General features: G+C 35.2%; 1 protein-coding gene across 4 annotated transcripts in view; it reads right to left on the reverse strand.

Annotated features, from left to right (window-relative positions):
- Positions 1 to 12599, reverse strand: part of ATP7A (ATPase copper transporting alpha) — a 153784-nt gene that overhangs the window by 35921 nt on the left and 105264 nt on the right. For 3 of the 4 annotated variants that reach the window (XM_023525868.1, XM_011384936.2, XM_023525867.1), the window contains 6 exons: positions 8372 to 8518; positions 6986 to 7128; positions 5359 to 5562; positions 4687 to 4804; positions 3069 to 3171; positions 949 to 2698 (listed from right to left, as the gene is read on the reverse strand). In XM_023525868.1, the coding sequence (XP_023381636.1) occupies positions 2422 to 2698; positions 3069 to 3171; positions 4687 to 4804; positions 5359 to 5562; positions 6986 to 7128; positions 8372 to 8518 (992 nt within the window). In that variant the 3' untranslated portion in view covers positions 949 to 2421. Of the gene's footprint in view, positions 1 to 948; positions 2699 to 3068; positions 3172 to 4686; positions 4805 to 5358; positions 5563 to 6985; positions 7129 to 8371; positions 8519 to 12599 lie in introns of those variants that run through there. The other variant, XM_011384937.2, reaches the window with a different exon arrangement.

A 12599-nucleotide genomic window follows, 5' to 3' on the forward strand; every position in this document is an offset into this window, starting at 1 on the left:
AGTTTTAGGCATCCACTGGAGGGTCTGTATCCCCTGCGGATAAGGGGGACTACTGTAAATCTGTTTTCCTTCTATGTGGTAATTGTTTGTATATAATTGTGTATTTATGTATATATGAATAGATATATACACATACACACACAAATTTAAAAATTTGTTCTCACTAGTAACTAGTTACTTAAAGCTAGTTACTAACTGAAAGCAATATTTTTGGTCATCTCCTGTGAATACAGCTGCTCTATGAAGCTAATGTGATTTCAGGATTGCTAAAAAGACTTGTGGTAGAGAATCCAAAGATGGCTATAGATACTGAAAGCAGGATTCTTTCTAAACAGCATATATTCTGTTCTGATAGTAAGGGCTGAATTATATCCTTGATTTTCCCCAGGCTATAGGCTACTCTTCTCACTATCCTATGACATATGAGTCCCTTGGCATGTGGGGCCAAAAGGACAACTCAAATACACACATAATAATAAAAGTAGTAACTAGCTATGTTCATGTGCTACAGAGAGCGGGGGGCAGGGGGGAGCGAGCGAGTGCAAGCGTGAGAGAGAGAAGAAACAAGTTATAGTATGGTGGGCCACTGGAATTAAAATAAGAAACAAATATTAAAAATCAAACTGAGAGCACAGAAGATGGTATAGGCACTGGTCTAAAAAAAGAGCCTAGACATACAAACTCATTCACATTTCATTAAAATGGGTTTGCCTTTCTAGATTAATAGCACCTTCCTCAAAAGTTTCTGTTCTCTCTTTAAAATAGCTGAGATAAAAATGAGATCTTTTCCAAATCTGAAAAGACAGCATGGAATAATGTTGTAAACTTTTTTGTGTGTGTGTATGAAAAGATAAGAGAAAAAGTAGGATGGGAAGAAACCCATTTCTCACTCCCACCTGATTTTAGACTCTGCCCTATACAAATTATTTTTAATATTTATTACTGACCTCAAGCAGAGAAAAGAACTAATATTTACTGAGTACAAACCCTATGTGCTAGGCATTGTGCTAGCAGCTTTACATATGGCAATGGGAACAAAATATTAGAAATTTATTGTGAGTTCTCTTCACTTACATATTCTACATTTGAAATCCATGTTACAATTAATAAGGAAATTTAAATAGTGATACAAGTACCTGATCTCTAACCAGTGCATTAACTCCCAGGCACTCACAAAAGAATTTCTAAATTTATATGGCAATGAGAACAAACTCCTGAATTTGCCAACCACATTAACTAGCAAACTCTAGAGAAAAATCTAAATTTGCCGAAAGGTATCACAACTTAGGGAAATTCTCATTTCTGTATTACAATTTATTTTATTTTTGGTAAAAGCAGCTTTGTGTAGTAGCTTTATTTTAAAGTCATTTGAGAGGTTATCTAAAACACTAAAAGACAATTAAAATCTATTAAATTATATATACCAGCTAAAGTCTTATATTCTCTCCAAAAAAAGGGACAAATTTAGTGATTCCAGGTAATTTTATATGACCCGTATATGTTAAAGATGAATTTTAAAAATCTTTGATCTTTGAAAAAATCAACTGTGGAAGAGGCTCAAAATCTTAAGTTTCTGGACTGAGGCTGATAGTCTACACTAAGAATAACTTAGAGCTGAACTCAGCGGGAGTGAATTGAAAGCCTGCACCAAGCTGGGGAGTCATTTAAGGAAGAATCTGATACTTTTTACAACAATGGAAAGATGGGAAGCAGGGAACCCTATGGACCTTTAAGGTCTTTTGAACTACAAGATAAAGAAAGCAACAAGGTATTAGAAAAATTATCAGTTATTTTTATCAATGAAAAACCACCTACACTTAGCTTACTCAAAAGAAGATACAAAAGAAAATATATCTAAGAAAATGACTGCAAAGACAAAGACACAGGGAGAATAAGGGGGAAAGAGAGCCTGTAATAAGGCACATCTATTTTTAAACAGCTTCTACTGTTTTCCTTCTAAAACTAGATGCTTTATACAGTGCTTTGAAAGTCATTATTCCCCAATCTGGGAGGGATGAGGGCTCAAGAATCTCCTCAAGGTCATGTTCTCAAATCTTCAAATTTTTAATTGTCCTTTTCTTGAGCTTTTTTTTTTTGTCAAATAAAAATATATCTATCACTTTAGCAGCAATTTGGCAATCTTCTATTGTAGAACTTGTAAATATTGCAGGCCTACCTTATCTGTTACTAATGAAAACAAAAAATACTGGAAATTCATTTTAAATAAAGCTATATTGAGAGCTGATGCCCTGAAAAAGATATTTGCTATATATTAAACAAAAGCAATTCAAATAGAATCCTTAACATAAGAGCATGAGACCAGCACAAAATCCTTTCTCAATATTTTGAAAAGCTAAGGTGATATCATGAATGCTATGTCAATGCATAACAACATGAGCTAGCAGCACTCTCTGTGGCCTGTTACAATGCAGTGTCGTCATCTTCCCTGCAGTCTCCCACCAGTAGTGAGTGCTTGTCAGGTTCACCAGTACCAACACTGTTTAGGGACCGTTTATCAGACAGTAGTGAGTTTATGGAGGCTCTGCTGTAATTAACAAACCGGTCCAGTAAACCCAGTTTAGGAGAATTTCTTGAGATATCATCTATTCCAACATGAACGCTGATTTCTGAAGGACTTTTCTGTCCCATCTGGCTTCGGGCATGCAGTTCATAAGTCTCGTAAGTTGGTTTCCTGTAACTGGACACAGGTAAAAGTATACTAGTTTGAAATAACCAAATGTGAACTAGATGTTTGTTACATTAAAAAATGAAAAGATATTTAGCTGGTATGAAATGTACAAAGGCAGTCCCTGCTAGGGAAGCAGGGATCATGTGGAGTCACATTATCAGAAATCCTAACTCTCAGAGCCAATGTACCTGATTTTACCCTACTTGGTGCTTGTGCTTGCTATGCACAGACTACATAAGGTAATAATTACATAGATAACATTTATTATTAAGACAGTTTGGGATTATCACTGATCAAAACAATAATAAAACCTACCAAAACTGCCTGTGGATGATAAAAGGAATATAAAACGCAAACGTGAGCAAACCATCATACTTACAGTTTAAGGAAGAGAGAAGAAAGTACTACTGAAACAGATGAAGCAGCCATTGCAGCGGATCCCATCCAAGGTTGCAAAACCAAACCAATGGGCATAAACACTCCTAGGAAACAGGTTTGTATTAGTTACAGCAAATAGTACTAAAGAGACCACCAACGTGTTTTGATAGGTACATACAAATCATGTCCTCATTTGATATTTATTCAGCAATTTATCCACCTGTTGATGGAGATTTATGTGGCTGACAATTTTTCACTAAGAGTGTTGCTGTGAACTTTCTTGTGCATGTTTCCCTGTGCATGTGTTTGAGAATTACTCTAGGGTATACACCTAGAGGTGAGGCTGCTGGGTTATAACATGGGTACACCTTCAACTTTAGGTGGATATCTCTCGGTTGCTCTTCAAAGTGGCTGTGCAAGATCACGATCTCATCCAATAGGGTATGAGAGTTCATATTCTACAAATTCATCCACATTTGGTTTTGACAGGCATTTTAACATTTGCTTATAAAATGGGAATGAGATAAACTTATTCTACTTTTAACGTTTTATGAATTTATCTGTATTTTTCTTTTTCTACAGTGATCATATATTACTTACATATTATTTTTTAAATCACTTGTTCTATGAATTAATCTCTCTGGTCTTTGATTGACTGTTCTTTTACTCTTTGTCCTCTCAGTATTTGTGTATTTATCAACAGCTTTATAACTGTTCTCATGTCATTTTATGTGTTTCTTTGGCTCTCAAACCAGAAAGAACAAGAAGAAAGTGATAACTATTTCTTTTATTACTAACTCCTACCAAGCCCCTAAGTACAGGAGATTATTAGATGCTTATTACACAATTCTGAAGTGTGTTTTCTTGGTCATATTACTTTATTTAATATCTTTCTCATATCTGGTCCCCAAACTTACACAAAAGCCTGTTGGCTATTATAGCGTTAAGTGAAGAGCAGAAAATTCTCTGTATGCTATATCTACAACTATGTAACAAGATAAAAACTGATGCAGGGTAAAAAAAGACCAGAAAGAAATATACTAAAATGTTAATAGTAGTTGTGTTTGGGTAGTGAGATTAAAGGTAAATTTGTTCTGAACCTTCAACAAAAAATAAGTAAGTAGATATATGCGTGTGTGAGAGTATATGGAGAAAGAGATGAAGCAATGTGGCAAAATGTTAATTGATGAGCAAACAATGCAACAAACAATGTATTTTAGAATTGTACACCTGAAACCTATATAATTTTATTAACCAATGTCACCCTAATAACTTTAATAAAATTAAAAATAATAATAATAATTGATGAATTTAGGTGAAGGGTAAACAGGTTTTCATTGTATCATTTTTTACCTTGTCTCTGTAGGTTTGAAATTTTTAAAATGTGCAATTACAGGAAAATATAAAGTAAAATAAAATAAACCTTTCAGAATGTATATACATTCTAGACTATAATAAACACTGCTGATGATATGGTTGATTTTAATATTACCTCTCAGCATATCAGCAGGCTACATATAAAAACTGAGTTCAAAACTAATAAAAAGAAACTAAAACTTCCAACATGACAGGTCTCTATGACTTCAGAGGAAAAACAATACTAGTGAACAATCACATACCAGCTGCTATGGGAATTCCAACCAGATTATAAATTAGAGCAAAGACAAAATTTATCCGAATCCTCTTGACTGTCTTCCTTGATAAGTCAATACTTGCCACTACATCCAGAAGATCATTCTGAGAACAAAAATATTATTGATAAGTCAATACTTGCCACTACATCCAGAAGATCATTCTGAGAACAGATATTAGTGAGAGACTCTAACTTAACAGTAACTTTTGCATTTGATATTGTGTATACTGAAGATGACATGTACCTTCGGGTAATATGTGAATTAACTACAAATCTCAGATATTTGAGTCAGCCTTGGAAGATGTTTTTTGGGAATTTTTCTCAAGGTTCTGAAAACACCTTTAGGGGTGTATATTGGTACGGGGATTAAATTCTATTAAAATAACCTCATTAAGTATTTGTTGAAGATAATTTTATTACACGTATGTTCCTAAATTTTATTCACTTTAGAAGTTTGTCATTCTCATTTGCCTCACTGGACTGAGAAAGTCTGGAAGTAATTAGTAAGACTCCTCATACTCTCATCTCACATTCTCCCAGTCTCATTGGCTGGGAGCATGGGAATTAACGATAGAATCATGATGCTTGATATACTTTATGACACTATGTGACCATGTAGAGCAATCACACTCCTCAAAGTTTATGCTACAGGACTTACCCTTATCAAAACCACATCAGCCGCTTCAATAGCTACATCTGTGCCTGTGCCAATGGCAATTCCAATATTAGCCATTGCCAGAGCTGGAGAGTCATTGATTCCATCTCCTATCATTGCTACCCGTTTCCCCTCTTCTTGAAGTTGTTTCACCTTAGCAACTTTGTGAGAAGGTAGAACTTCAGCAAATACCTTAGTAATGCCAACCTACATGAGGAAAAATAAACTCAATTCAAGAAATATTCCTGAGTACCTAAAAAAATAATTTAGCAGTAATAAGCCATCATGTTCTACCTACCAGATGTCCAAGTTTTAAAAGACTGATACTATCCAGTAATAGTAAGAATATGGAGAAATGAGCTCCCTTATACCTGCTGGTGAATGTATAAATTGGTACTGTCTTTTTGGAGGGTATTTGGCAGCATCTATCAAAGTGCACACATCATTCGACTTGGTAATTCCACATCTAGCTATATTCTGGACATACTTGTACATGTACGAAAAGATATGTCCAAGGATGGACATTATTGCCCTACTTGTAACAACAAATTTGGGCATTTAGGTGCCCATCATTAGAAAAATGGTTAAATAAATTATGATACCATGATACCATGGAATTCCATGCAGCAATGCAGGAAGAATAAAATAACTTTGTATGTTCAAACATAGGCAAAGCTCCAAGGCATATGTATTATTATATTTAAAAAAAAGCAAACTGCTAAACTATCTGAACAAAACTGATATAATTTATGTGGAAAATACCAGAATTATACATTTGAATATAAACATATATGCATATGAAAAAGTGAGGGGATAGGACTAGACAAGGAGCTTGGGAAAAGGGTGACACTTTTTTTTACTTTATAACCTTCTATACTTTTTATATAAGAATGTATTCATATATTATTTGTGTTATTTATTTTTATTTTTTATTTTACTTTTTTTCTGGGAAAAATATTTATAAAACACATATCTGATACAGGACTTGCATCCAAAAATTCAAAACTTCAACAGTAAGAAAGAAAACAATGCAATTTAAAGAAAAATGGGCAAAAGCTCTGAACAGACACTTTGCCAAGACACTTTGCCAAAGAATATATCCAGACGATAAGTAGGTACACAACTTGTGTTATTTAATAGAAGAGTATTTCAAAGTAAAAAAGTTTTGAAGGCAAATGTGTGGGTCAGAAGCAGAAAACGATCAGTCAAGTGGTATATAAAGAAGATGGTTCCAGCAGTGGTGTTCAGGATGGACTAGAGAGGGAAGTGGATGGAGCTACTGCTGTATTTTAGGCATAACAGAATGAAAGCCTGGCTTAGGCTGGCAGCACTGGTGAAAAATATGAGCAACATTTCAAAAGAAGCATCAACAGACACTGCTGCACAATGTCACTTAAGCATCTCTTGAACTAATCAAATAGCTTTTTAACTTATTACAGTGGCACACAATGCCCAAAGTCCTTCCTGCATAGCATGTTAATTCTTTAAGGAACCAGATATGGCTACTCAGTGATAATGAAAATAATAGATAATATGAATTTTTTTAGCATCTGAAGGCAAGAAAGAAAATGTATATGAAGAAATAGAAGTCACCATATACCCCGCCCCAGTAACTAAGTAAACTAGTTACCTGAGAAGCAATAGATCTAGCTGTTTTACTGTTGTCTCCAGTCATCAGAACTACTTCTAAGCCCATAGATTTCAGAATATGGACAGCCAGTTCTGCTTCAGGCTTCACTGTATCAGCAATAGCTATCAAGCCACACAGCTCATCTAATATAGAAGCACCAGAAAATAAGAGAGTTTGGAATACAGTGAAAGGAAAATAATATTTTGACTTGAAATTAAAAAAAAAAAAGAATTCTATGAAGTAAAATTGTTCAGGGCTTGGCTTAACTAAAAATATCTCTGATCTCACACAGACTTTATACCATAAACCCTGCAGCAAACCTCCAGATTTGGTTATGAAAATTTCCCATGAAAATTCCAGGGGTTACTAATGAAGGTACTAATAAAAAAATGAAAAGAGGGCCCGTATTAGATATTAAAAGACTTTTTCTTTCCTTAGAGAAGTATTGGCCAATAGCCTAAACACTAGCTAATTTAAAGGCAAATGAAACTGAAAACTAATATTTTTTTTTTTCTTTTTAAGATGAAGGAGGCGGATAGAGACAAAATTGGCATTTTATACTGGGGGAAAAAAGTCACTGCAAGTAATTATTTTATTTTTAAAACAAAAGTAGATGGTATTTTCTGCTTCCTTCTAGACCTAAAAAGGCCATAGTAAGATACTGCCTTCATACTTAGCAAGAATTATAAATGTTGACTAATTAATCTCAAAGCTAGAAATTTACCTTAAGAAATAATGTAACAAAAGAAAGCACCTAAAACCTCAAAGATATTTGTTGAAGTGTTATTTACAATAAATATTAGGAATAGCTTAAATTTCCAACAGGGGAATGATTAATTACAGTGTATAAGTTTGATAAATTATGCAGCATTAAAATAAAATTGGAAAACATTTATTATTAAATAAAATAAAGCAAAATAAAATAGTATCTGTATAAGAGATTTTTATTTTTTATTCAATTTCATTGAGGTAAAATTTACATACAATAAAATATACTCATTTAAGAGTAGTATATGTACTAATATTATAATTCTTGTGTTGTATGTAAACCAGAATATATACAATTAAAACTGACATTGTGTTTAGGTGATGAGATTATGGATATTATTTTACTTTGCTATTACTTTAATGTTACATCATTTTTTGTTTTTTAAAAAAAATCCTTGATTAGCTTTAAAACATAGGCTAGGGTGGAAAATAACAAAGCCAGGCAGCAAATGCGAGAGAATTTTAATTAACTGGTAATAATTATGTATTGCTAACATTTTCACTTTGTATTTAGGTGGCTTTTGAATAACCCTCATAATTTAGAAGTCTGTCAAAAATACACATAAAACAATAACTAAGGTCATGATATTGAGTCATGTTACTTATGGGAAACTTTACCATCAACTGCCACCAATACAGCAGTTCGACCTCTTCTCTCATGTTCAGTCATGGAATCATCAACATCATTACTGATGACAAGACCATTTCTAATCATCCATTCCCGGTTACCAATAAGGACTTTATATTGCTGAGTATTAAGATCATCTGAAAGAAAGTACAGAAATAGAATTTAGTGAGCTCATTTAATACTTATTACAACCCCGTGAGGCACGTTTTTCCTGTCTAAACTTGCATAGTCACTACATTATATTTTTGGTAGAATACAACCTACAACAGTGATTTCCAAAATTTCAAGAAACATATTCTGCTCTTCCATGCCTCCCGGCCTTTGCATATGTTGCTGCAATTACCTGGAACGTCCTTAATCCTCCTCTCAAAATACCAAACTCCATCATATTCTTCATGAACCAGTTCAAATGGTACTTTCTTGGTGAAGCTTTCCTTCTGACTTTTCCCTTTGACCTTCCATAGCAATTAAATTAAATTAAAGATATTTACTGTGTACCAGTAGCTAAATGTGGCTGGATATAAACATACAACCATATTAATCTCTCATTTTAAATGTGTGACCACTAACTTTAAGTGGGTCCTTAGTGCTGTCTGGCAATTCTACTACATTTCCCTAGTCCGTTCATTTTCCATTCCTTCTAGATCTCTTCTTCCATGCCAGTGGGTGACTCGACTTCCTACTTCAGAAAGAAAATATAAGCAATCAGAAGAGAACTTCTACAAGTTCTCATCACCATATCTACCCAACTACCTGCGCCTGTCTACACATTAACCTAGCTTTCTTTCTGTTATTATAAACTGCCCTTGCTTCAATTTAAGGACAACCTCTTCACTTATGCACCAGCTCCCACTCCTTTGCCTATTCTAGAATATCTCTCCAACAATTCTCCCCTCTCTCCTGCCTAATCAAAATTTCTAACTCTACTATAGATGCTCTTACCTCAAAAAAAAAAAAAAGCTGTCTTGATCTCACTTACCTTTCTAGCTACTGTCCCATTTCTCTGCTTCTGTACATAACAAAACTTCTTGCAAGTGCTGTATCTATTGGCTGTCTCAAAATCGTATCTTCCCATTCTCTTGTGAACACACTCCAATAAAGCTTTTCTCTCTACTACTTCAAAGAATTGTTCATACAATACATCAGTGACCTTTAACAAAACTAATGTCAAATTCTCAGTCCTCACTTTAACTTGCTCTATTAGCAGCATTTTACACAGTTAATCACTCACTCCTTCTTGAAATACTTTTTTCGCTTGGTTTCTAGGACACCACATTCTTATAAGTAACTTCTTCACTTACCACTTCCTCTCAGTCTCCTTTTCTGATCCTTCCTCATCTCCCAGACCTCTTAATTTATATTGCTGCAAGGCTCAATCCTTATAGCTCCTTTCTCCTATCTACTCTTACTCCTTGGAGATCTTATCCAGTCTTATGGTTTTAAATACCATCTATACCAGCGCCGTCCAAAAGAACTTTCTGTGATGATGGAAATGTTCTATATCTGTTCTGTTTAATACAGTAGCCACTAACAACATGTGGTGATTGAGCACTAAAATGTGGTTGGGATGGTTGAAGGGCTGAATTTTATATTAAATTTAATTTTATTTAATTTAAATTTTAAAAGTCACATGTAAATAGTAGCTACTATATTGAACAGCAGAGATCTATAAGTGAATCTCCCAAATCTATATCTACAACCCAGTCAGTTCCCTTGAACTTCAAACTTGTACAGCCAACTGCCTACTTGATATTTCGTTGATGCGACATCTCCACTTGAATATCTAATAGGCACTCAAACTTTACATGTTGAAAACTAAATTCCTGATCAGTTTTTCTCAATATTTCTCCTCTGTGGTCTTCTCCATCTTATTTAAATAGTAACTCTACCCTTCTAAATTGCTTAGGCCATAAACCTTGGCATAATTCTTGACTCCTGTTTCTCACATTTCCCATTGCCAGTCTGAGAAAATCTGTCAGTCAGCTTCGAGACACATCCAGAATTTGACCACTTCTTATAACCTCTACTGCTACCACACTGGTCCAAGCAATCTATCTTTCACCTGGATTATGACAACAGCCCATTAACTCATCTCCTTACTTCTACTCTTGCTCCCCACCCCCAACAACAGTGTATTTTTACCAGAGCAGCCAGAGTAATACTTTTAAAATGTTAAGTCAGATTCTGTCAATCCTATACATAAAACTCTCCAGTGGCTTCCTATCTCTGGGTAAAAACCAAAGTCCTTTCAGTGTCCTTACCCGATCTAGTGTTGCACTATCCTCTCTGACCTCATCTCTTATCTTCTTCCCACTAATTTCCTCTGCTCCAGCCACACCACTGTTCTCCTTGATGTTCCTCAAACTAGTCAAGTATACTCCTGGCTTTTGTACTTAATATTCCTCCTGCCCGGAATGCTCTTATCACAGATACTCACATGACTTTCTCCCTCCCCCTCCTCAGGTTTTTGCTCAAATACCACCTTCTCAATTGAGGCCTACTATCCTGATCATCGCATATAAAATAAGACCTGCTACTCCCAGCATTCCCTATACCCCTTACCCTTCTTTATTTTCCTTCATAGCACTATCTCCATCAGACATACTATATTTTTAAATTTATTTTCTCACTGTCTTGTGTTCTCCATCAGGAATGTAAGTTCCATAAGATAGTGACTTTGTCTATTCTGTTCACGGCTCTTTAGTGTCTTGAACAGTGCTTAATAAAAGCTGTCAAACAAAATTACTGTGTGTCAGGGTGCTTGATACTAGAAGTTAATAGAAAAATAATAAAGAAATTGCAGCTTAGTAGAATCAGGCAAGTAAAGAATTTTCATGTAGTGTGTCTAGTACAATAACAGAGACTAAGTACCATTATGATTTAAAAAATATCTCTGCCTATGTATGTCAATCAGTGAAGGCTTCACTGAAGAGAGATATGAGCTAAGTCTTAAAAGATGAAAATAAGTCCATGAGGTAGATGCCACTGTGGGCAAGGACATTACCCAGAGAAAACAGTAAATGAAATGATCTAATAAGCATGAAATGACATGATGTAAGGAGGAACCGTAGGTAGTACCATATGGACTGAACAAAGAATACATAGGGCAGTGGGTGGTGGGCAGTGGAAAAAGACAAGATGGGTACAGGGAGGCAGGAGGCATATCATGTGGAACAGATCTTGAACAAAGTCCAAAGAAACTGGACTTTGTCCTGCAGGAGACAGAGGGCCAATAAAGCTAGGATCCTTAACAATTCCATGGATGGGCTTTAGGATATATGCGAACCTTCCAAACAGAAATTTTCTGAGGAGTGGGCATAGCTTTCATCACATTTCTCCAAAGGTTCCTGATTCAAAAATAGGTTATAAGCCACCATAATAAAAGGTATTAGTCAGAAAGTGATACAAATGGGTGGGGGGTGCTGGAACACATAAGTGGGTATATCATGTTTTTGGACAGATGGATAGATCAACAAGAAACTCAGGAAACAGGCCTTTGTAGAGATATGGATTTTGGAGTGATAGTGGAAGACCACAGATGGTAGAATAAACAATATGCATGAATTTGGTTGTACAGAGAGAGTAAGAAAAATGAGAAAAAAAGCAAAAAACAAAACCTTGAAGATACCCAACATTTGAGAGCAGAAGAAAAGAAGAATCATAGGAGGGTTAGAAAGGACAATCAGGTAGGTGAGAGGAGAATCTAGAGAAAGCAGGGTTATGGAATAAAGGAAGGAAAGAGTTTTAGGAAGGAAGAAATGGTCAACATTGTCAAATGCCTTAGTGAAATCATGCAGGCTGAAGACTGAGAAGTCGCCACTACAGAGGGTAGTGAATAAGGTCATCAGCGGACTTGGAAAGAATAGTTTCAGTAGTATGGATGGGGCAGAAGCCAGACTGTGCAGTGAATAAGTGGATTCAGCAAGCCTAGACTACTTTCTAGAAGCTTAGGTATAAAAGGGGAAAAAAGATAGGACAAATTGTAGATGGAAACATAGTGGTTTTGATGAAAGAAATGTTTATGTTTAGGAGGAGCTACTACACAGAGAGCTGGAAAATAAAGAAGCAAGGGGATAAAACAGAGACTGAGGTCACTGAAGAATCAAGAGAGGGTGGGACCCAGAGCAAATATGAGGGGATTCTTTAGATAAGATGAGAGATACTTCTTCCCCTGAAAAAGGACTAAATCTGGACCCCCCCCCCAAATGTGAAAGAACA

Source organism: Pteropus vampyrus, unplaced genomic scaffold (assembly GCF_000151845.1).
Source record: "Pteropus vampyrus isolate Shadow unplaced genomic scaffold, Pvam_2.0 Scaffold635, whole genome shotgun sequence".
Taxonomy (NCBI): Eukaryota; Metazoa; Chordata; class Mammalia; order Chiroptera; family Pteropodidae; genus Pteropus; species Pteropus vampyrus.